Source organism: Drosophila montana, unplaced genomic scaffold (assembly GCF_035044405.1).
Source record: "Drosophila montana isolate Dmon_TW-CO22-7 unplaced genomic scaffold, ASM3504440v1 contig_1624_1, whole genome shotgun sequence".
NCBI classification, from domain to species: Eukaryota; Metazoa; Arthropoda; class Insecta; order Diptera; family Drosophilidae; genus Drosophila; species Drosophila montana.
Window position 1 is genome coordinate 5,238,533 of NW_026996559.1, and position 26,304 is coordinate 5,264,836.

At 40.8% G+C, this 26,304-nt stretch overlaps 1 protein-coding gene across 1 annotated transcript in view; it reads left to right on the top strand.

The window, feature by feature from the left end:
* The window catches only part of RunxB (Runt related B), a 33,710-nt gene extending 8,909 nt beyond the window's left edge, over positions 1-24,801 (top strand). Inside the window, exons 3-5 of the mRNA XM_064699824.1 lie at positions 8,913-9,113; positions 23,245-23,412; positions 23,502-24,801. Coding sequence (XP_064555894.1) covers positions 8,913-9,113; positions 23,245-23,412; positions 23,502-24,448 — 1,316 coding nt within the window. The 3' untranslated portion in view covers positions 24,449-24,801. The remainder of the gene's footprint in view (positions 1-8,912; positions 9,114-23,244; positions 23,413-23,501) is intronic.
* Positions 24,802-26,304: the final 1,503 nt, after the last annotated feature.

Genomic DNA, 26,304 nt, shown 5'->3' on the forward strand with positions numbered 1-26,304 from the left:
AACTTGTATAGCTAATCGCTGGTGTTTGCCATGTGGGACTACTTTCGATTGTTTTTCAGCATAGATATTCCGTTGCATGGCACAAAAGGTATGCAACATAATTTTGAACCCTATCAGAGGGGCTTCAAAGCATATGAAGTTACATTTTCATGTGAGGGAGCTAGTTAGTAGAACTAAGAAGTTTTTGATGATAATATCTATTGGTCAGGGTATTTAAGCGTCATTGTGTGGTATATTAAAATTCCAGTTTTGTTTGTTTGTTTGCTCATAATGTTTGTTTGCAGAGCATTGGTGACTGAATGTGTGTGTGTGTGCTGGTGTGTGTTATGGTGTGTGCTTGGTCGGTTGGTTGTTGCCTTAAATTCCTTGTCGCTTTAGCATTTTGGCTAGCAGAGGCAGGCGAGTCAAAGGCGGCGAGCTCGCTGCAAATATTTGCCGAGGGACAAGTATGCGCAATTAAAATTTGATTTAATACAAAAGTACACACACACGCGTATGCACACAAACACACATGTGTGTGTGTGAGTGTTTGCTTGTTTGTTTGTTTGCAGTTGGCATACAGTATCCAATTTCCGAAATTACTTGCGCATCATCAGTTGAAAATTCCTTGAGTATCGAATGGAATTTAATTGAAGTCACGATTTCTACAAATTTAAGCAATTTACAAGCACGCACACACACTGACGTTCACACACATGAGCTTAACATAAATAAATCAGATAACACATTAACACTTCTTTCTGGATAAGTCCCCCCCCCCCCCTCCCACCGACCCATTCCTGCCATCAAGTATATTTGGGTTCTTCGGCTCCGTTTGATGTTGACGAATCCCGTGTCGTCCTTCGTCCTTCGTCGCTCAGTTTGATGTTGAATTTTTAATTTTCATTAACATTTGCAGCCTTGAGGCAGCCCTTATGCCCCATGTACATATGTATGTGTATCTGACAACTGGGGGAGGCTGGGCGGCTGGGCGGCCGAGGTCGTACGCTCGGTCGTTTGTTGTGCTTCATCTTGTTGCTATTTTTGGTGGTGGTGGTGCCGGTGGTGGAAGCAAATGTCCTTCGCCTACACTTACAATTAGTATTTGCAGTGGGCTTAATTGATATTTGTATAATGAAATGTGTCATAGGCTTTTCTTGCCCGCATCGGGTCACAGGTGGCGAGGAGTGCAGAATACCAAACAGAGATAGAGATTGAGATAGAGATAGAGATAGAGATAGATATATATAGAGACAGAAAGAGAGGGCAGCAGAGACACGGCTGCTTTTGACAGCTGTCTTGCTGTTAGTTGTCGCTCGGGCCTGCATGATAAAGCTGAAGCCTCTATAGGCTTTGTTTCTGAACTACTTCAAGCCGGTCGCCGAACCAGTTTTAGGCAGCGTACCACTTTAAATCCAAGTGCTAAGTAAAATTTGAGAAAATTTCAAAAATGTTGGGTCCCTCAAGAAGCGCGGCTCTTATTTAAAATGCCACCAATGAATTCCTTAATTGATCTTTTCTAATTTGCTCTATATTTTATTAAATTTATATAAACAATACTTTCTGCTGATCAATTCATTCTAAGTCGCATGAAATTGTTCTGTATTTAAGCAACATATTTGGCTGCTCTTGGCAAAAGTTGAATCCGAAAGCGAGACCTTTATTGATTGTGCATTTTGTCTGCAGCTGCTCAACTGATCACGTTAAGGGTAAAAGTTAATGCCGTAAAGTAAGTTACTGTAAGTTGAAGTGATTCAGAGCTTGACCCATTCAAGAGTCTGTATTATTTTTCAAGAACATAGAATTCCGAGCTAAACATCTTTATTGTGCTCCAGAAATATGTATACCAAGGCTGCGAAGCGGGTTTTAACCGATTTGGTTGGGGCATGTAATTCACTCCATATTTTCAAATCTATATTTTATGAACCGAATCCTGAACCAAACTTTTTAACAGCCGAAGCGTACGTCGTAACGAACCATATTATTTCAAAAATCGTTTGGCGAGGAATTGTAAACTATAATATCTATATCTATATCTATATCTATATAATATCTTATATCTATTATAGAAGGAGACTCAGCCCCAAAGTATAATAAAGTAAGCTCCAGCCTTGCCTAATTTGGAATAGAAATAAAGTTTGGCCCGCAACTTCTAATAAAACAAGCAACTATAAATAGATGCATCTAAATCTTAAAAATATATGACAAAATCAAACCCTGGGTAAATGGACACATAGGAAACTGGTTGACGAACCGAACGGCAAGGCAGGGAGTTGGTTCGAACTGTCAACCGAACCGCCGAAAATTTGCTTTGGTTTTGCAGACCCGATGTATACACATATATTTTCCACGATTTTGCCATTATCCCTATCCCGTTGTTCCTTTCACATAGCTGCAGTTGCTTATCGTATGAAGCGTCTACAAATTGCGATGTGGCACCGATAGATTCATGGGACAAGTGACTCCTCCATTGCCAGCGAGCCCCTCCGGCTGGGGTCCACAAGAGACAAAGCCGCAATCAATGTGCGTCTGGCCTAAAAACCAACCAAAGGAAACAAACAACAAATAAATTTGTTGTATTATTTTGTTGGGAACTGTCGCTTTCTTTATTGTTTGTCGTCTGTTTAAAATGCGATAAATTAAATTAAATAGCAAGCGGCGCAATGATTTCGACCAGGAACAGGACCAAAACCAAGGAGTCACTTGGCTGCGGGCGCTTTTATTTAGCTACTTACAGATTATGTGACATTTATTGTTCACGCTTAAATCTTGAAAATTGCAATTTAGCGGCCTTTTGCCACAACTCCCCGTTGGTCATTTTGAAGGCTTTGTTCGGGACGCTCACGCTGGGGATCTACATTTTCGGCAGGGCCAAGTCGCGCTGTGGGTTGGGCGGGCTTATCAGTCAGGCAGCATCAGTACAACCGTCGCCCAAGGACATTGTTTGCCAGAGACAGAATTATGTCCTTGCCAGCGCCTTTGCCATTGCCAGCGTTTGCGTCTTCACTTTTTTGCCTTTTGCCTTCATCGCTGAACTCGCATTTGTGCTTTCTTTTGCCCGCCGCACAGTTGTCTCGAGTTTCCGTTTTAATAAACGTCGATTCCGGCTTCCTGTTTGGCATTCGCATTCTCCCGCTTTATATATATACATATATATACTCGTATATTTAGTGGAAAACCCACCACCACCGCCAACAGCACAGAGCTGCTTCTGATGCTGGCCACCGTAATTGCAGGGAGCGCCGCGTCGCGTCTGCTGCGTCTTCATTTATTGCCAATATAATTTTTGACTTTGCTGGAAATTTAATTTCCTTTTTGGCTGCTGCCGCGGCTGCCACTTCTACTACTGCTACTGTTGCTGCTCCTGTTGCAGTTCGTCTGTGGTGGCATTTTCGCGTTCCCATCATTGGCAGCTTCACAGCAGCAGCACCAGCAGCAGCAGCGGCAGCGGTAGCGGCAGCGGTAGCGGCAGCGGCAACACCAAAAGTCAACGTCACTGACACTGCCCTTGGGCCATGTATTACAAATCGGGTTAAACGGCTGCCAAAGAACAAAACGGATGTCGACATAACAACAACAAGGACAAAAACGGCAAATGTCGCGCTAAAAAGGGTTAAAATTTATGATTATTAAACCATGCTCTGAACCCTGCGAACCCAGCCCCATGCCACACGCCCGCACAAGTGAAAGCCAACGGCAAAGCGGCGACAAATGCTAAAAGCTGAAAACAACAAATGTATCATGAGCCAACCAAACAGAAACAGAACAAACGCTTGGTAACCCTATGACGAATTGGAAATACCCTAAGATAGGGTATATAGGATCCGATCCAAAAATATACCTTGTTAAATCAGATTCCTCCAATTGAAGCTGTTATAGCAGCCGGATTAACATCTTAGGGAAAATGTATGAATATCGACCGATTGTGCCTTTAAGGGCTCCAGCTTTACAATTTTTATTCAAAAACTGAATGCTTAACCAATGTTTTCCCACAGGAACTCAATGTTTGCCAGATTGCCTGTACACTTCACTTTTACAAAATTTTTATACATTTTCGATTACATTTTTTAAATTTTCACATAAGTTCTCTTTTGTTTAGAAAAAAATATTCTTCGATAAAAATTGTTCGAAACTATTATCCTAATCTTAATTACACAACGATTTTTCATTTAATTTCAATTTTTGGGATATCAAAGTTTTTAAGAATAATTCATTATTTTCCTGAAAAATAATATATAAAAATGTGAAAAAAAGTGAAATAGATTTTCTAACTAGGAAAAAAAAAGTCTCAAAGTGATGGAATTTCTCCTCTAATTGGCCAAATGTTCTCTTTATTCCAAACTTTATTAATATAAAATATCCATCAGAATATTTACATTTTATGAATATAAACTTATAAAAAGATGCCAATATTTATGTGTTACACGTTGCTCAACAAAAGCTGAATACCCGCTGAACAGTTCCTAAAAGAGCAAATGGTTAGTGGGTGTGGAAAACTCTCAGCTGGGTAGTACGTAGTGTGTAGCGGGCGGGATGAGGCGGTCGAAGAAAGTGCAGCGTTTTTGTTGGCAAAACGTATAAAATAAACATATGAATATTTATGCCAGACAGAAAGCCACGTCTGGGAGCAGGGACAGGACAAAGCGGTGGAAAGCCTCGACTTTTGCAGCGAGCAGATTTTTTAAGCGATTTAAAATGCGATTTTCAGAAATGTTACTTGGAAAACTGTTTGTGGGAGAGTGAAAGAGCCAGGAGAAGAAAAAGAGAGAGAGAGGAAACAAAAGAGAGAGATTGCAAGAAAGAGTAGAATTTCAGTTAACATGTATACATGTCTTTATATAGCTGGAATTTTAGCCGGAACTCACTTGGCTCTAACGCCTTTGTCTGACTAAATACTTGAGACAAATTCTTGTTAAGTCTTAACAGGGTTTTCTATAAAAGAAATCTCTCACAAATGGCTCTGTTTCTAAAAAGAATTATAAGCAAAATGTGTTAGTATTTATTAATATAAGAAATATCTCAGCGGAGAATCAACAGCCTCAGATGAATGCTAAAGACAAATGTTTAAGTAAAAGTTAATCAGATCTTATTGGGTTCGAAATATAGTGTGCTTAATGAGGCTTTGAAGTATTTATGCTATTCGCAAAATCTATTACGACATTAAATGGAATAATAAAAAAGCGTATTCAAGTATAGCCAATATCTAAGTCCTAGTTTGACTCACACCTGGGAAATTCACAAAAAACTTGACGAGGCTCTCTATCTATTAATTTTCTTGCCCAATATGCGAGTAAGTGCCCAAACTCTCATTGAATCCTTTACAGAGCTACGTTTTGAGGGAAACTCTCTTATACTGGGCTTAACTTCCATTAAACGTACCATGGGCATTAGGCAAAGTGTTAAAATTATGATCTGTTAAGTGTCTAAATACGCACAGCAGAGGCAAGATGAGCGGCTGCTTAATAGATGCTGGTGGTGGAGATGGTTGTGGATGGGCGTTTGGTTGAAGCACTGGAGGGTTGTCCATTCAATGCCGATTTGAAGGCGGCTGCCTTTCGAGTGTGTATTTAAAATGTCATTTTGTTGTCAACCTCAGACTTCTTGTCTTATGTCAAATTATAATTATGGCGCCATGCTACTAACGACATTAACACAGAAGCAGTTACGCCCGCTGGGGGCTGAGTTTTGGGTGGCTCGGTGGTGCGCTGGTGGAGACATTGCCATTAAATTGCCTATGCGCACCCTTGTCTCGAGCTCACTCATTTGGCACTGGCTTTGAATTTGGCTTTGGCACTGGCTCCGGCTCTGGCGCCTGTTCCTTGCTTCATTATCAGCATCGAAAGTTAAAACGCAGACGAGCCAGCAAACGTTACATTTTCTATTACACTTGGCAAAATTGTAACGTTAAACGTTTGAAAAACTTTGTTTTAAAATCACTTAGTGTCTGCTACACACACACACACACACACACACACACACACACACACACACACACACACACACGCACACACACACACCCGCAGCAGGCAGACTTGAAAAGGGTGCAGAATTTTCTCGTCGTTGTCGCCTTTTGCAAAGTGGTGATAATTTTTGCTTTGTTGCGAAAATTACAACATTTTAACTCGGCTTCTGGCTGCCTGTCAGCCCTGTGACCTGCGCCCAGAACCCGGCAACCGGCAGCCGGCACCCTGCACAGCCCGCTCCCCTCTCGCGCCAGCCGCTACTCATCCTTTACAGAGCTCTCTTTGGTTTGCAACGGACGCGACTTGTGTCGACTTTTAATGGTTTTCATCTTATTAGCAGCAAAGTTCTTTGCCGCCGCTGGCTTTGTTGTTGTTGCTGCTGCTGTTGTTGCTGCCACGCCCAGGCCCACGCCCAGGCCGACGCCCACGCCGACGCCCACGCCTCTGGACGACACTGCACAAAATGGCTAACAGCAACAGATTTATTTGCAATATTTGCTCATTTGGCAAAACGCCGTCGAGTCTTTTGTCTTAGCCACTTTGTGCCCGTCGCGCCGCGTCCTTTGCCCCCCTCTCTTACCACCTCGTTAGTTTGTTGACGTTTTGCTAGCGCTCCATGTAGCACCCGCCACGCCTCTAACCAACTGCTGATCCATGCTTGCTGCTCGTCTGTGTTGGGAGCTGAGGGCGCATAATTAAAAAAGTTTCATTTCATTTTGTTGGTTTTCTTGGTTCGTTTCGTCTGTTTATGTTCATTTGTTTTCTTGTGTAGGTTTTCTTGGGTTTTCTTCTTCAGTGCCGCCTGCCACATGCCGCATGCCGCATGCTCGAAGCTGGCAATATTTTTGTTTTGGTTAAACGGGCAGGGCCTGAGCTGGGCTGAGCTGGGCTGGGCTGGGCGTCTTGTTGTTATTGTTGCCGCCCTTGTCCTAATGATTGCCGCCTTCTTCTAGCATTTTTTGCATGCTTCGTTTAATTTAATATTAATCTAAGAACTTTGTTTGCTTTCACGTGTTGGCGCTGACTTCGACTAGAAACTTGCAAATGAGCCATGGTTTCGTCATGTTTCTAATGCGAGAGTCGTTGTATGCCTGTCTAGATCTGTGTGGAATGAAAATTTACATCATCATGAGTCGAATTTGAGAAGAGATACTCGTATTTTGCCCATTGGGGCAAGAAGTGGAAAGTGAATAACGCAAGCTTACCCCACACGCTAAAGATGTGTTTCATATCTTATGCTAGTATTATGCACTGTGCAAACATTGAACCCTTCTTTAAGTAAAATCATTGATTGAAAGTTCTTGAAAAAAGTTCTTGTCTCTGGTAGATGAGCTGTCCGAGTGACCCAGTACCATTCAGGCAACTGAGCGAGGCGAATCTTGTTTCGAGTTCCAAGCGAGTTTATTGATCTAGTATTGCCTTAGCCAAAGGCCGTATTAATAATTATAATAATTTTCTATAAAAGCAAACACCTTTTAATAACACTTATATATTTACTGATATTAGACATATCTCAGCAAGGCATCAATAGCCATAGATGAATACTAAAGCCAAATGCTAGACTTTTTGAAAATTTAAAATAAATTAGTAAAGTTAAATCCAGTCAGGACTTATTGGGTTCAAAATATATTGAATAGCCAATTAGACTCTGAAAAAAATTACATTTACCCAAGTTGTTGTAAATCACCCATTAAATAATAATACTAATAAGCAATTTAAATAGATAACCATTATATCAATTTTAAATAAATTAATATAATTTAAATTAAATAAAAGCTAACCATGTTATCAAGTTTTATATCTATATGTATTCAACTAAATATTTAATTTATATAATTTTTTTTTATAAAATGTCTTATGTAGCAACATAGTAATTAAGAAAAAAATAGAATGAATTTGGAAGATGTTAGCAAATGATTCTTTAATAAACTGCAGAAAATTCGTTAAATAGTCTGATAAAGTATTTTTAATGAAACCGAAAAACTTTTGCACAACATTTTTTTTTACTTTCGGCATGCCACCTTCGGCATGATCAGCTTGTCAATTAAAATAATATAATAAACATATACATATATATGTATCTGTATAGGCTGCGATAAGCTCTCAATCCGGCCGAAATACTCACGGTACACTCAACTTTGCTGATTAACTCAAGCGCCTGGCATTCAAAGTGTTTGCCCCCATGAATTTTGTATTCGCGCCCCTTTAAAAAGCCAGCAGAAAGTGAGTGAACGACCCCGAGTTGGTTTCAGAGTTTCCATACCCCCATATTCACATTTTGAAAGTTCACGCCGCTTTATGAATATTCCAAATATTCAAGTCTCTGCTGGCCGAGGAGCGAGCGAGCAGTGGAGTCCATTGACGTTTCGCTGTTATGGCAACCCTGGGCGGCAGCCACCATAGAGTTGCCATGTCAAAGTCGCAGCATGCTACTTAATATTGTTCAGTGCAGTCTCTGAGCATTGCATTCGATTGTTTCAGACACACTCGTTTCGCCATGGCCACGCCGCCGCCGTCTCTGTTCATGCCAATAGTCATTCATTCAGTCACTCAATCATTCATTCATTCATTCATTTGAATGTCTGCGTGCCAGCTTCATTTTTAATGATTGCCCGCAAATTTTGTATAACTTTGCCAATTCTGCTGGGGTTAATTTGGCGTGGCGCATGCCGCATGCAGCTCTGTTCGCGAATTCCGCACTTTAATTTCGGTGTGCGCCATTCGCCTGACAACCCTGCCAATTGCTGCACAGCAAACAGCTTGAATTTACATGATACGTAGAACCCCCGACTAAATTGAACTGAATCAAATGCAACGCTTCGATTGCTGACTTTATTGTCGATCGTAGGTGACAATGCGGGCTAATTAAACACTCACATTCATAACCAACTCTCACTCTGTATCTCTCTCTCTCTCTCTCTCTCTATCTCTCTCTTTCTCGCTGTCTCTAACTCGCTTTCTCTTTTTAAGGTAAAAGCTTCACGCTGACAATTGTCATCTCAACTAATCCCATACAAATCGCCACCTACACGAAGGCAATCAAGGTAACTGTGGATGGCCCACGCGAGCCGCGCTCGAAGGTGCGCCATCAGGGCTTCCACCCGTTCGCATTTGGACCACAACGTTTTGGCCCGGATCCACTTATGGCCGGATTGCCCTTCAAGTTGCCAGGTACGTAAGCCGCGCTCATTTAATACTCCAAAACGCAAGACTCCCCCTCCATTAAATGGATTGCCCCAAGCGTCAAGTTGCTCGTTAGGGCAGGTATTGATGTCGATGCGAAGTAGATGGATTGGCGGCTAGAGACGATAAGCTCTTATTTGTAAATAAACATGTCTATTATAAGGGTTAAATAAGCGAACGTCGCCTGCCCAGAGGCAGTAACACTTTTTCGGATTAAATGATTTGATTATAAGCATTAAATTACCTTACCACTAAACTCGACTGTTGATGGAATAAATATACGTGTACATATGTCTGTCAGGATTTCCTTACAACAAACTTGTCTAAATACTCGAAATATTTCGTGTGAGTCAACTTTAGTGTACATAAAGATTGTAGTAGAAGTTACTTATGGATAAAGCCTAGAGAGAAACATCTTCGATCTAGCCATGTCCGTTTGTGTGTCCGTCTGTCCGTCCGTATGTATGAACGCAAGGACCTCAGAACCTAAAAGAACTACATTTTAAGAGCAATATCAAAATATATTCCTGTCGGAATGGACATCATAATTTCCACATTTTTAATTTAAGAAAACAAGTTGTTTGACTTGGAGTCATTTCATTTTATTTTAGTTCTTAATTTAATTTAAATTAAATTAATTATAGGTTTCAAAGTTATTTAAGTACGCTATCTTTAAATGATTCCGGGGCAGTATTCCGATTAGAAATCATGCCAACAACTAGACAAATTTTAGCTTGTGGCAAGTGGCAAGTTTCTAGTAAGTGACCCCATCAAACTTCAAGCTGCCCATAACTTGACCAGAATTAAAGCGATTTTTATGAATGTGGGCACCCACTAGACTGATTCTGCATAAAATCGTCATAATATTTTTACACATTTTCGAATGGCTCAGGTTAGGAATAGATTTATATAATCATCAACATATTTCATTGACATTTCTGAATATTTCTATTCCTTAAATTGTTTTAAAATAATCATAGCATATAAATATTTAAAATGTATCTATTTGTTCTTGTAAATTTAAGTTTGAGATTTGGGATATTAATAGAGCTATGCAAAACATTTAAGAGTATCATACTATCGATTTAGTTAACTTTAAGAGCTATCGGGCTATCGTGGGCAAATTGCAGCAACATTGAGACACAAAGTCTCGATACTTCCTGAGGTTGGAAGTGCGAGTATTTATAATTTTTAGCCTAACCATTTCCTAACTGTAAACAGAACTCTAGATATCATTAAACAGACTAAAGACATAAGCATAAGGACGATGACAAATGCTTGCGTAGTCAGGCGCAGAGGCCTTTCGACAGGCGTGCAAAGTGATTCGCGCTGCCTTTTTGTCAAATCCCAGTGCATCTGTGTGCCCTATTTATGCCCCCATAATGCACACACACACACACACACATACGCGCTCACACACACACAGTGTCACAATAGAGGCGACAATTATATAACAAAACAACAGCTTGAAAAATCCATTAAAATGATTTTAATCCTTTAACGAGTCACAAAACGGCAGCGCGCCTCGAGGATGAGCAGATTGAGCATCAATGGGTTTGGGGTGCAACCCCTGAGCAAGCCGCGAACTGCCTCACCCCTCACCCCACAACGCTCACTCCTCACCCCTGATTGACAGCAGCAGGCGTAGCCTTAAATTATTTTAAAGCGCTCGACGCGACTGTTGCAACAATAAACACGCGATATAACCAGACTGCGAACAAGGATAACGATGGCAAGGACAACGCTGAAGACGGCGAAAAGTCGTGTCGTCGCTGTCGTCGCCGTCGGCATCGTCGCCTGGTGAACAAATCCCGTTTGATACGCTTTGATTTTATTAAAATTTAACAATTTCGCTATGAAATTTATGAGCCGACAAGTGGGTGAACCCAAAGCTAGGTTGTGCGATGCCGCTGCCGCTGTCGATGTGGATGTGGTTTTCGATGTGGATGTGGATGCCACCACCGTTGCCACTGTCTCTATCACTTTCCCTTTTGCGTCAGTTTCTTATTAACTAAACCAATCGAAGTTGCCTTTCAATATGTTTTCAATATCAAGTTCGCAACCAAAATTTCAAAGTACTCAATTCGATATGCAAACTATTTTTCAATTGCATTGCAACAAACTTAATATTTCGTGTATATGAAATGCAGCAATAAATAGCCGAGAAAATAATGGAATAATCAACTCTTGATGGAAGATTTTCTTTTATGGAGCGTGTTTGGTTTTTATACTTCGTTCAACAAGTTAAAAGTAGACCTATATTAGTTCAGTGTCTGTCCATACGACTGTCTTTTAAAGTTAGGCACTTGAATTTCGGATAAGATAAAGCATTCAAAAATTTTATAAATATATATTTTAAAGTAAGTCAATTATCAGATCTGAAATGTAAACCAATATTTTACATTTTTATCAACAGAATTAATATAGCATATAAATTTTGATTTGTTATCGATATTCAAAAAAGTTTGTGTTTAAATTTCTGAACTCTTGCGTGAATACAAAACGAATAATTCCTGTTTCTTTACTTTAATAACAATTACAGTATTCGTAATAATTATAATGCATGGTCTATTTTGTGTCAAATTTCATTACATTTATAAACTAACGATTATTCCAATCAGAATTTGTTAGCTAAATTTTTTGCTTCAGCTAGTCCTTACATTCTCTGACATTTTCAAAACAATTCGACATGCACGATGATTATATTTAACTAATTCGTTTTATTTACATTATTTTATTAAAACTGGAATGCCAACAATTATAAAGCAACAACATCATATTAGAAACCTTTGTTTTGTTTTTTTCTTTTGCTTTTTAGTTGCCAAATGAGTTTAGTTTTGTTGAAGAATGTTTCGATATCCGCTGGGGAAAATGATTTTTTTTTCTAGAAACTTTGACGCCCCAAAAGTTTTTTGCACTTGCGAGCCGAAACTGCAAAGTGACACAACAGCAGCAAAAAAGTGTCTCAAAATTACATTAAAAACTAAAAGGCACCAAGCATATGTGTGTGTGTGTGTGTGTGTGTGTGTGTGTGGAGTAGTTTTGGCATACACAAAATGTAGTTGACACTGGAGTGCTGCGTGTCACAGAAAGTTTGCCAAATGATTAAAAGGACTCGACGCTGGTGCCAGCTGCCTGCTGCCTGGCGAAATAGTTGAGCTGGCTGTGAAAAAGCAAGCCAAGTGCTTTTCTTGATGGAACGGAATAAATATTAAATGGCGTCGTAAGCAGGGCACATTAGTGCCACGCCTCTAGCCCGTCCCCCCGCTAACGCTGCGTGCTGGAGTGCAAGGTGCCCCGGGGCCAAGTCACGAATGTGTGGAAAGTGGAAAATTTGTAACTTCCGCAACGGATATCCTGTTTCATACACGCACACCCACTCCAGAAACGCGCGTCTTTGGGTGAGTGTGTGTGTGTGCGTGCGTGCGTGTGCGTGCGTGTGTGCGTTGCCAATCCTTTTGAAGTTGCCTTCATCAGCAGCAACAGCAGCAACTAAAAAAGTTTCGCGCGCGCGTTTTTAGTGAAAATTATATTAAAATTTTGTGCTTGATGTAATTTATGTCATAAAACCCATCTGAAAGTAGACACATGTGTGCATAATTACATAGCTACTGGTGTACGTGCGTGTGTATGAGTGTGCCGGTGCAAATGTTTTAAATGAATTTTCAGCTTGAAATCACATTGCAGCGCATTGTCTTGAGCCCCGCACTCTCAATCAGCCCATATATATACATATATACACGAAAACAGCGAGCGCATTTGATTTAAGACTTCGGGCACTCGTATTTATTTAAAACCCTTTTTGCCGTCAGCCTTTTTGTGTGTTGTTGGCCCGGCCAGGACAGGACTTTTACACGAGGCAGCTCGTCAAAAGCAATGCAAAAGGCAAAGGCAAAGGCAAAGATCAAAGTGCGCACCACGCTCCACAATTACACACACGAACACACACACACGCACAGCCACATACATCTTTCCTATTTTTTCTGCTTTATTATGTATTAACTTGGGGCATTAAGCCTGTGAGCCTATATTAGCGTACTCGTAAGTACGAGGCATTTGTTGATGATCAGTATTTCAATGAAATTAAAACAAAGTTTATTAAATTAATTATTTAATTAAAATTTACATAATTCAGGGATCAAGTCTCTTTTCAATACTTTAATATACAAATACTCATATATTTTAATTGTTAATCAAGGGGAATTAAGTAAATATTGCGGATGCACTTGTTTAAAAACAAGCCGTTGTTAATAATGCCTAGCAACTTTGCTAAAAATATTGATTTCTTCAAACTATTTCTACACACATTTATAATAATAATAATAATAATAATTTTATTTTAACAATTTTGACAACCTTCCGATCCGGGCATATTAATAAGAATTTTTTTTATTTATCTATTTGGTAAGTCCCTGATTTCATATTTTTTCCTACACGCTTAAATAGCTGTTCCTTTTGCAAAAACTTAGTTAATTGAGTGCAGAAATAACTTACATAGGAAGGAACTTTTCAAATGTTTATGTTTCTTGAGATAAGTCGATTTAGAGAACAACTTGAGATTTTTATCAATTTATTTATGCAGGTTTGTTTATAAATTTTACTTATTATTTTTATTCCAAAATTAATTTCGCGTCGAATTTTCTGCGATATTTTATATTTTATAAGCATTGATGGAGACATCGCCAGCCCTATTAAGCGTATCTGTATGCTTCATATAGGCCTGTCCCTTGTCCAACTCTTCACTTGAATCAAATTCTGTAGCTAGCTTTAATGTTTGCGACGTTTTGTTGGAGTAGTCTGGATCGGACCACTATAGTATATGGCTCGTAACGGAATAATCTCATTTTTCTTATATATCTTCTCATATATCTCGATCAAGTTCGTCAACAAAGAGCGTATTTCAGCTTAATAACAGTGTCTCAGCATATCATATGAGAATTATGAAAGCATATCTTTGCAAGAGTATTTACTCTTCAGCATTCCGCAGATACCAATCCCTTGTTTTTTCTTTTCTTTTTTCGGCTACACACAAATGTAGAGGCCCAAAAGGGTTAAGCGTTGTGTCTTTAAACAACTTGATAGACTCGCTCGCATGCGCTCCCCCCTCTCAGCCAGGCGCATGTCTTGCAAAAACGAAATGATTTAGTACAAATAATCAAACATGCAGACAGACAAATTTGCACAGTCACAGTCGCAGTCGCTTTCGCAGCAGTCGTGCCCACGGGAAAGGCCTACAGCTCAATTTGGCTGGCAAAAGGAAATTTTAAAGTCATCGTCCTTGCTTGTCCGTGGCCCTGGCTGTGGGGGTTGTGGGCTTTGTGGGGTGTGGGTAAGTGTGTGTGTGTGTGTGTGTCGTTGCCCCCCAAGGACATATTACAGCATTGATTCAATTTCATGTCAATTTACGTGTCAATGCGACACTAATACGCCAAGGGTCGTGGCTCTTGCGGAAAGCTGCTGATGCCCTGACCCCTGACCCGCGCCGCGGCCTGACATGTGGCACAGCTCGACTCGCTGGCTGGGGCAAGGGCGGCCTGGGCAAGGTGTGCATTTAAAATTATTTATAACATTTGCGAAAATATGTTTGCCAAATGCCAAAAACTCCGTAGCCTGCGTCGCTTTGCAATTTCTTTTTGGCGCGCCCCAAAATGTATGCTACGTTTTTCATTCCTTCCCATTTTTTTTGTAATAACTTGCGGCCTGTTACTCATACGTATGTGTGTGCGTGCGTGTGTGTGTGTGTGGGCGGGCTGGAATGTATGTTACGCCAACCCCGCCAATTGCTCAACCCCCAGCACAACTCGCATGTGTTGACAACACTTGTGTTACGGTAAATTTGTGCGTATTGTGCGTGTGGAGGAGTCGGGGATCGTGGTCGGGGTGTGGGTCGGAATCGGGGTCGGGATAAGGTGGCGTATGTTTCGGTTTGGGCTTTCGTATCGAAAATGGGGTCTTTTTTAAGCTCTTGGCATGCCTTACAAAATATCAGCAAATTTGCCAAAACAATTTGCAAATCTACAGCAAATACTTACGTGTAAATACTGATATGACAGGCACTTGACAACAACTGGCTAAAAAATTGATAAAGACAGACAGCCGAAGGCGGGGACGGAGACACCGTCTGAGCTCACCTGTGGCGGAGCTTAAAAATAGAAGCAGTTTGACTGACTGCGTGCTGACTGCAGGCAGACACAGCTGCTTGAATGTCTTTATTAAGTGAAAACAGTTTGGACTGTGGAAATTCAGCTATATTTGTGAGTGAAAGGGGCGAGAGGGGGCGAAGCAATACATCAATAACTATTTTATTTAGTATTTAATTTATTTTGTATAGTTTAGGTAAAAGCTATTGTCAAAGAGATTGAATATGGCACCGACTGCTGAGGCTCTCGGCTATATACAATTACTTTGTATAATTTGAAAATATACTTAGATTTTGATAACTAGTCGCCTATTTACTTATGTGTATTTTAACAAATTTAATTTTAATATTATGTGCTGCTTAACTACTTGAAAACTTTTTGTTGTAGCTAAACTTAGCCTTTAGAGTCTTTGGGCTGCACTTATAGTGCATCGATTGGTGCAATATATCGATCATTGTTTTATAATTTCGATTTTCATCTCTTGTTTTAACTTGAATTTATGTCTGTGCAAGGTATTTGCACATAATAGAATATATCTGTGAAACTCTTATCAATATTATCATTTTAAATTTAAATAGAAGGACTGCAAATTAAAGAAAATCCCAAACAGCTGTTTGCTTTCTGCCTATCGATAAACACGTAACCCTCAGTAGAATGGAGTTCAGCAGTAAACGTAACATCATGTAATATTCGTATTATTCATTTAACTAGCCATTGAGAAAAAGGAATATACATATTTCAAAAGGTAGATGGGTTTTTAAAATATGGGATATAGAAATTGTGAAAGAATTTTGTAACTTATTTGGTTGTTAAAGCTTTCTTTTTCTTGTAGTCCAGAATTTTTAAAAGATTACAAATATTATATTTATAGTTGAGTTTTTGGCGTAGCTTTAACAAGATATATTATTCACAATTTCCTAAAGAGAAAATAATTAATTAAGTATTATTATTCATTAATAGAAACAAAATGAACTTGAGTAAAACACATATATATCTCAAGATTTGTATAATAAATAACGTATTTGATGCTTGTCCCAAAATTGGACGTATAAAACTATCTTGAAGTTGTGCACAATGCCTAAAATAAAAAGGCTTAGGCCATGTTCTCGAAGACACACGCATTGCACATTTTATAATCTAGATGCTAGACATTGTGAATGTTGCCACACAGAGTCATCAAGGTTATCATTATTATTTTGAGCTTTAAGGTGCTGTTGCCCTGAGTTCAATTCTAACAGCCACTTTTGCTGATTGCTCAATAATATTAAAAAAAAAAAAAAGCAAGACGAGAAACAAAATATAAATAAAAAAGACCGAATTTTAAAAAAGAACATTTACCGCAAAGTGCGCACCAAAGTAACCAGCGTTGGCAGCTTCCGAGCATTTGGAGCCGCCGAGCCGAGGCCACGCTGAAAAGTAGGCAACAGAAATGCCTCGTTGCTCGATGCTGGCGCTGCTGCTGCTGCTGGCGCTGCTCCTGCAGACGTCGACGGCAACAACTGTTCGCGCAGGCGTCAACTATGAGCGCAAGAATGCTCACGCTCGCTCTCGCTTTCGCACTCGCTTTCCCTCTCTGAGTGGAATTGTAGCGACTTGCGAAATTGAGTCGAGTGATTTGAGGGCCATGTACATTAGCTATTTCCCCTGATTCGTTGGCTCGCTCAAATGTGTGCATGTGTGTGGGGGTTGCTGCTTACCCCGCTAGCGCCGCTCATAGCAGCCGCCCGCCACCCACCACCCACCACACGTTGTGGTGAGTTAGAAGGCAACTTGCTTCGGCCACGACGACGTTTTTTCCAAGACAGCGTCTTGTGGTGAGAAATTGTTGCGCGCCGTTGAGTGTGTTTTTGGTTTTGTTTTTGCTTTTTTTCTTTTGCCATTTTCTATTTTTATTTTTGCTGCTTTGCCTGAGCGCCTTTCGTTTTCATTGCGGGCGCTTTGAATGGATGGAGGATTGGAGCTGCATACTGCCAATGTCTGCGCCGAGTGAAAATGCCGTCGGAAAAACATTAGCGCTGTATTGGCCGACGGCAAGTGCGCTATAACGGTAAAGATTCTTGTTTTCCTGGCAATGGAAACTGATTTGCTAACCAATACTCACATGACTTATATAAGATCGTTTCCTAACCAAAACGTAGCCAAAATAATACTCAGAGCGCAACTGATTATTTTAAAGGATGCGGATGCAATCTTGCTTCACACACGCACACACACACACACCCACATATACGCTGTAGTGCAGTTCCAGAAGCACTTCACTATGCCCCATCTCTAGAATCCTTCCGCAATGTGGTGCCCAGAAAATTACAAAAAAACAAAAAAAAAAACGAAACAAAACAAAAACAAGAGCGAAAAAAGCGTGGGAAGTTGGACGCATGAAAGCTTTTTGTGGCGCACCAATAGCACCGCGTTATGCCCCGCTACACACACCAACACACTCGCACACCCACACACACACACATACACATATACACATAGAGAACGCGCTCACTCATGCATGGGGGCTGGGCTATGGACGCCACCACACCCCATACCCCTCTCTGCTCACCCTGTCATGGCACCCACCTAGCCCACCGGCCCAGACGAGAACGGCCCGACTCCGACGAATACCGTTACGTGGCGTGCCGAAGAAAGCCCGACCCCAAACTGACACCAAGCGCGGCTAACCCTTTATCGCACATAGGGTTTCCTTACAGGACCGCATATTTAGGTTTTTGTTATGGGGTTTCACTGTCGCCATCCTTGGTATGCCTTCATGCGGTCTCTCTCTCTCTTTGCATGTGTGTGTGTGTGTAGATGCGTATATGTTTGCGGGCAGTGGCCAAGCCCTCACACACACAACGACACACATTCACATGGTTTGGGTTACCAAAATCGACGTGATGTTATATTATATGGAAACACAATTTGCTCAATGTCTGTCGCCGCATCCGCCGCATGGAAGTCGCCGTCGTCGTCGTCGTCATTGCCGCCGCCGTCGCTGCTGCTTCACCGTCGGTTGTCGCTGCTGGCTTCAAATAGCTCTCGAGAGCGTGGGCGTGTCTGCATTGGTGTGTGTGTGAGCTTGTGATCGTCGCAGTTTTGTGGGCTGTTACTGCTGCCATTTTGTGTGACAACTAAAATCCAACAACTATGCCCCTATGCCCCAGCTGGCAGCTGTACATAGCAGACGCCATACATATAAACATATTTATTTCCATGTATGTAGGTACAATCTGCATATATAAGCATATATACATATATATCCATACGCACACATATATATGAACATAAAAAGGACCAGTTAGTGCACTGCAAATGCTAATGGCATGAGCACATTCAGAACTTTGTAATCATATAAAACTAAAATAAATACTATAATGAGTGCTAATGCACGTTAAGCTATAGCAGAAGAGAAAGAACGGAAACTAAAACGCAAAGTTTCTGCTTTAAAAACTACATCCAAAATATATATGTATATATATATAAATATATATATATATATCTCTATATATAAAACTGTTTGTCCTGACTGACTGACTGACTGACTGACTGACTGACTGACTGACTGATTGGTGATCAACGCACAGCCCAAACCGTAAGAGCTAGGAAGCTGAAATTTGCACTGTAGTTAGCTTATGTGATGTAGGTGCACGTTAAGACGGGGTTTCGGGAAATTCCACCCGCAAGTGTGGAAAAATCGCGAAAAAACTTTTGTATATAACTTTTTTGTTTACCATCCGGCCTCAAACTTATTTTCAAAGATCTTTGTTCAAATTCATTTGAGGGGTGTTTCACACTTTTAGGAAAATCCGTTCCTCCTGGGTGGAAATGGAGGTCAAAGATTTGGTGGGTGACGTTTCGCGCTCAAATTCATTTCCAGAGATCTATAAGAAAAATCATTTGAGACGTGTTTCACACTTTTCGCAGAATCCAAACTTTTTCGGGTGGAATGCGACTCAAAGATTTTTTGTGCGAAGTTTTAAGTTGTGTCCGATTTGCTGCAAACTTATTTTCAAAGCTCTACATAAAAACTTAATAAGTACGTATTTCAGCGATTTGGGAAATTCCACTCGCAACAGTGGTAAATTGGCGGAAAACGGTTGTATGAAAGTTATTTGTTTACCGTCCGATCAGTTTCAAAATCATTTCAAATTTGTTTGACAACATTGATTTTATAACATACGTGCCACGGGCAAGGCCGAGTTATACCCGCTAGTATATATATATGTATCACAGCCAAGTGCCATAATTATTGGTTTGAGAACTAAGGCATAGTTTTATATTTTCTCATTACTATTTTAATATTCAAATATTTATACCATTTTTTTAATTCAAAAATCTACAATAGCAAACGTCAGAAAGTACGAAAAGTGTGATATATTTTCATTGCAATATTTGAGAGATTATTGGAAAAGTTTTCAATGATATTATATTATTTAATATGACATCTAACTTATTATTATTATAATTAATTATATTATTATTTTTATTATTATTATTATTATTATTATTATTATTATTATTATTATTATTATTATTATTATTATTATTATTATTATTATTATTATTATTATTATTATTATTATTATTATTATTATTATTATTATTATTATTATTATTATTATTATTATTATTATTATTATTATTATTATTATTATTATTATTATTATTATTATTACTTTTATTATTATTTTTATTATTATTACGATTATTATTAATATTGATTTTTATTATAAATTTTGTCAATGATTCGAGTCTAATTATTATTAGTATTTTAATGAGTAATATTACCTGTAATAAATAAAATTATTAATATTTTGTTAATATTTATTTTTGTTAAAAGTTTAGCCAGTTTTTAAAAAATTATTAATTATTTAAAACAATAGTATTAGGTTTATTTTTTTTTAGCCTTAGCTCTTTTAAAAGAAACTTAAATATCTCACATTTATTTTTAAATATGCAATCTTACAAAACTTAAGGAATCGAACCCGAAATTCCGGCATATTTTAACCTATGAACCGAACCTTAACCGAAATTCTTCTCGATTCTTAAATATGTTGGGCCCCAACCTTTAGACTTGGATAGAAACCAAAGTTGTATATGAAAATATCTAGAACATGCAGCAGAACGATCACTTATAAATTAAAAATTGATTTGTTGCATTTAAAAATGCAATATATCATAAGAGAAAGCAAGGTCTGAACACAAACCTGGGTTAATGGATGAGGTAAACTAGAGTCACAAAACGAATTCTAAGGCGGCTTCAAGATATATTAAAAATAATAACAAAATGATATTTAAAACAATTTTTCAATCTGTAATGTTGGGCTTACATTTAGTTACTTGAAGCTTTTTGCGGCAGATAATAGATGGAAATAAAAGTCAATATTAATTTGAACGGATGCATTCATAAGCGAATTCCTTGAGAGGACAAAGGCAATGGCGATGCATGGAAATTTTATCGACTACGGCGAATTGCTTTATCTGCTGTAAAAATCAAAAGTTTTCATCAAAATCCCAGACAGACTCCCGCGCCATTCCCGCACCATTCCCGCACCGCCAGCCAAACAATGCAGCACAGCTGTTTGACCTACATAAAAGTACTTGAACTTAGAAGGAGTATCAAGTGGCATATATGATTTTGATTCAACTTCAGCTTGTTATAGTTTAAGTAGTTATTGTAGCCATATTTATGCTTATGTAAGTATGTCAAGGGATTAGGATAACGCAGCATGCCAATCAAGTTATGCAGCAGCAGCAAATATGGCTCCAGTCCTGTCTCTGAGAATGTGAATGTGAATGTGTGTGCCCCGTGTCTTGGATGGCTCTTTGTGTGCTGCCTCAGACAGTGTCGCAGCCAGCATTACTTACTATGTTCCCGCTCTCGTTCCCGATCCCGTTTACGCTGCTGCTCCTGCTCCTGAGCCGGGTCCTGTCCCTGTCTGACGACTGGTTGGTCTGGTTGGTTCGTTGGTGGGTTGTTGGTGTCACATTTTCGGTGAAATTTTGGTTGCAAACTTTGGCAAAACTTGGCCAAGTATTTGGCCTCAAGTGCGACAGAGCGGGACAGAGACAGCCAACGCAGAGCACGACAGACAGAATGGGCGAGAGAGAGACGGAGAGAGCCAAAGCGATTGCAGTTGAGAGCGCGCATGTGGGCGGCGTGTGTGTGTGTATGTGTGTGTGAGTATGTGTGAGTGTGTTGTGGTCGGTCTTCGTCTTCGTCTCTGCGAGCAGAAGCGAGAGGAGCTAAGCGAGACAAGATTTGCTCAATGTTTGTTGCCTTGGCGTTTTCTTAAGTGCGACTTACTCACATACACACAAACACACACACACACACACACAAAAAAACAAACACATACATACACAGACACACACAGACACTCACACACGCACTGGCATACTCACATACATAGACAGCAATGAGTCAACTGTGCCTTACTTTGCAGCATCTTCAGCCTGCGTCGCCGTCGACCGCGTACTATGTGCGACTGCGGCCTGGTATTTGAGGCTGTTTGGTAGCTGCAACATGCCCGACCCCTCCCCGCCCATTCCATGCTAGGACTGTCGACCCAATGGCTTGCAGCCAGAGCAGCTTCCTCCGCTTGCCCACAAATGTGGGCTGCCACTTGATAGCGGCAACGCCGTAGGAGTTGGACCAAAAGGGTCGAGGCGAGTGAGACGGCCGCGTCCAGACGGAGCAACGACATCGTCGACTGGGATAATTTTAATGAATTTATTTAGGAGTTTACCTTGAGCTCGCCTCGTTGCTGCTGGCTGCTCTGGCTGCTCGGGCAGCTCCGTTTGCTCTCGTTCTCGCTGCCAGATTTGGCCAAGCAGCATCCAGGCCTGTGAATGCCAGCCTGACTGTCCGTTTGTCCTGCCTGTCTGCTCCGTTCGTCCCATCAAAGGTGGAACTCTCATTGGGCGTGCACATACAGAGTAGTCCGCCGCTTGAGGGGAGACAAAGATGCATTTACATAAGCAGCAATATGGCGGCTTGTTGATCACATCATAGGAGAAGGCGGTGCGGAGGCGACAGCGGCGACGGCGGCGGCGGCTAGTGGGCGGGAATTTTGCCTAGTGTTGTTTTGCAGCGACCAAAATGTGCGGCAACGTTTTTGGTCTTGCATAGTGGGCTATATGTGGTCTGGTGGGCTTCGGTTGGGGTTTGGCATTGGACTTGCTTATGTTCTTGTGCTTGGACTTGGACGTGAACTCATAATTTGGTCCTGGCTTACGCTGGTCTTATTTTTTTCCTCAGCCTTGAGCTATTGGAATTTGCTCGCTAATCAAGGAATTTAAGATTTAAGTTCTTGTTATTATAGTCTACAAACTGATTATCTTTTTCCTTTGTATGAAAATTATTAAGCTTATGTTTCTTACAAACAGGGTTTAATCCCATTAGCAGTCTATCTAAGAATGCCTAATAAGGAAATATTGAATTTCGCAGTCAGTCGCCTAGTGGGCGTGGCCGAAAATGTGAACAATTTGTTTGGTCCGGATATTCACGAGCTTATATATACATATTTCTAGTTTCCAGTCTCTGGTTTCCATACCGTCAAATAAATATTGCTTTCATGGAGAGACAAACATTGCAGAAAAATAATTATAAGAGTATGGAAACCAAAATGATGTGCCCAATTTTGTTCAACTCCTAATATGTATATGTGAATGTACATATATACTAAAATGCATGTGAGTCGCAGAGGACAGCATAAGAAAACAAACATACATAAACACATTAATGTATCCAAAAATATAACGGCCTGCAAGTCCTATTTAAACTCATGAGAATCGCAAAGGAGAGCAACATTTAAAAGCACGTTATTTTTTAAAAAAGTGGAAGTTATCTTGACTTACTTGCATAAATACATATATATACAAAAGGAAATTCTAATGTATGCTACGGCAGAACAGAGGATCGTCCAATCGAGCACTCTCGATTGGAGCTCCCTTACATGTGATTTATTCGTTTCCTCCTTTCTCGTTCCCAGGATTCGCACATCATTTGGTTGGGATGCACAGTCATCTGCATGCGCCCGATTGGCGAGCACACATGGCGCTAGGTGGACGTCCGGGCTTTCCCGCTGGCCCCTTCTTTGCGCATCACCATGGAGCGACCTTCCCGGGTGCAGCGGCCAGCGGTCTGCGTGGCCTAAGCGGTAAGGCATCTCCTATCTCTTCTCCTTTACCGAAACAGATTTTTAAGTGATCTTTCTTCTTCTTTTTTGTTGCTCCTTCGGCTGGACAGACAATCAGCAGCAGTTGGCGACAGTGGGCGCGGCGCATAGCACCACCAGCCCGGAGGGCTCACCAACGACAACGACGAGCGCAACCCTGAGCGCATTTGTGCAACCGCCGGCGTGCAATGCCAGCGCGGGCAGCTCGCCGCCGCTGACCTTCAGCAGCATGCAGCACCACGACAATAACAACAACAACAGCAGTAGCAATATCGATGCGGGCTTCGAGAGCGACAGCATCTCGGTGACAGGATCGCCGCGCAAAAGCATCTGCTCGCTGACGCACGACGAGGAGGAGCCGGATCCGGAGGCGGGACGCAGCCGCAGCCCCACGCTGCTCAGCGCGGATGCCAGCAGTGTGGCAACGCTTGCAGATCCGGCACCTGGCAGCGGCGGCGCCTTCACCGCGCTCATCCAGCGCAGCAAGAATCCCAGCGAGCTGTTCGGCGGTTTCGCTGCTGCCGGTGCAGGCCACTTTGCGCCGACGGCGCACAGCTTCAACCCAGCGTTGGCGGCTCAGCTCTTCCTTCAGAGTCCGCTCCTGCCGCAGTCGAGCCAGTGGCTCTACACGCAGCTCTACGGCAGCTACAGCGATCTACCTTGGCTGCGAAGTGCGGCAGCTGCAGCGGTGGCCAACACAGCTCCACAGCAGCAACAGCAGCCCCAGCAGCAGGAGCCAGGATCGGCTCTACCAGCGGTAGCCAGTGATGCCGACGGCGTCAACCTCATTAAGCGCTGTGTCACGCTCATTACGCACAATCCGCCAGATGCGGAGAACGCCAATCCGAACGCATCACCGCCAGTTAGCTCCTCGCGCCGTTCACCATCGCCCGTGGAGACAATTGATCTTGATGATGTTAGCACCACATCGAGATCGGCCAGCGGCTCCAGCGGCGCTGGCGGACCGATACGCACGCGTACGCCAAAGCCGACGGCGGACGTCTGGCGTCCCTACTAGCGGCTGGCGGCCGCCTTGCTGGGCAGTTGCCTGGCGGCGCGTGCCACCGACGGACACGGACTTCCACAGAGACAGAGGGCGCAACCGTAGGCTGTGCTTAGCTGCCAGCTGAGCGGCTGCTCCATTATGAATTTAGATCATATCGCAGGGTGCGAGGGTTTCTCAGCAAACATATTGCTTAGAATTGAAGAGAGTATTTGATAGCACATTCACACAAGAGTTTCAAGTATTTGCACGATAAATGTTAACAACTTATTTCATTTAACTGTACTTTTGATTTATATATACCCAGTATTTGCATTGAAAATACTCATTGAAAATGGGTATTAAGGGTATACTGGTTTTGGGCAAATGTATGTAAAGGCAGAAGGCAGCGTCTCCGGCCCTTTTGAGTAAATATATTTCTTATCAAGACGACGAGCTGGATCAATCTTCTCATGGGTGTCCGTCCGCCCGTCTGTCCGTCTTAGTGAACGTATCGATCTTGGAAACTACATAAGCCAGAGACTTGACATTTGAAATATATATCTTCTTATACTCCATTCTTAGAACGAACATGCCATTCTCCTGTCCATATTCCGTTCCATACCCATAATATCGATTTTGAGACATGTTATATGAAACATAACTCAAATATGATGAGAGCTAGATACGAAAATTAAAAAAAAATACAAATGTTTTAAGCCAGAACCATGCGATTTGGTACTTACACACATTTGGGATCCATAATAGTGTCTTAAAAGTTTCATAGAAATCGGAGTATGAGCAACGAAGCTTTTCATAGATACATAAACAAGCAACACGAAGCACAGCCGCTGTATAAATTGAATATTTGTAAAGATAAATTGGCGCGGGGCTCAGGATATCTCCAGGCACTTCGACTAGAGAACTTTCAACCATTTTTTCTTTCACTGGACTTGATAAATTCAATTTTATATTATTCCTAATTTTTCCTATTCCTAAATTCTACTCATCGCGACATTAAATTGTTCGAATGTTTTCTTTTCTAAAAAGAAAAGAAATAAGAATTTAATTGTAGTTAAAACTTAAAACTCTTCGCACGATCCTCGCACAGTGTGTCTGTTACTTTTTTTTTCTTTAGAATTCCAAGTTAAGCCGGATCACATATCGAATTTAAACTAATTAGCATTGCCCAATATAAATAAGAAATGTACTTAGCAGCGCCCATTATGAGGTGCGGCTGGTGAATGTTTGGGCAATAATTATATAGAATTTAGAGAGAGATACCATCTGTGTACATTGAGAAATTGAACATATTATGCTCCATAAATATTGCTAACGTATTAAGTCAATAAGGCAAACAATTTTTTTTTGAAAATAGACGAAACCAAATATAATATTAAAAAGAAAAATGAATATTTAAACTATAAATCACAAAATATTGAGAAATTTATTAAAAATAAATTTAAGCACAGTGAAAAAAAAATTGTATATAGTTTCTTAAGTAGCGTGCCAAGTTTCGTTAATAAAATTTCAACTAAAAGCAAAAAATGAATAAAAGTTAATAAATTAAATGAAATAATAAGGACCTGCAGCTCCTGGCAAACGCCCAGGAAGCCAGACAGGGAATAACGAGAGCAGAATAGAAAGAAAAAGAGAAAGAGAGAGAGAGAGCGAGAGCGAGAGAAAGAGAAAGAGCCGGTCAGATAATCAGCGACGCCAAGAAAAGCTTTTAAGAAAATTAATTCGCTTTACTTTTGCAGTGCGCTCGCCCGCAGCTCCGCCCCCAACCCGCATTTAAGGGGTTAAAACGGGCCGGTCGAATTTATAGCCGGCTCTTGGAAGTTGGCATAGATAGAAAGCTGGCAAATAAAAAGTTTAAATTAATGGGCAAA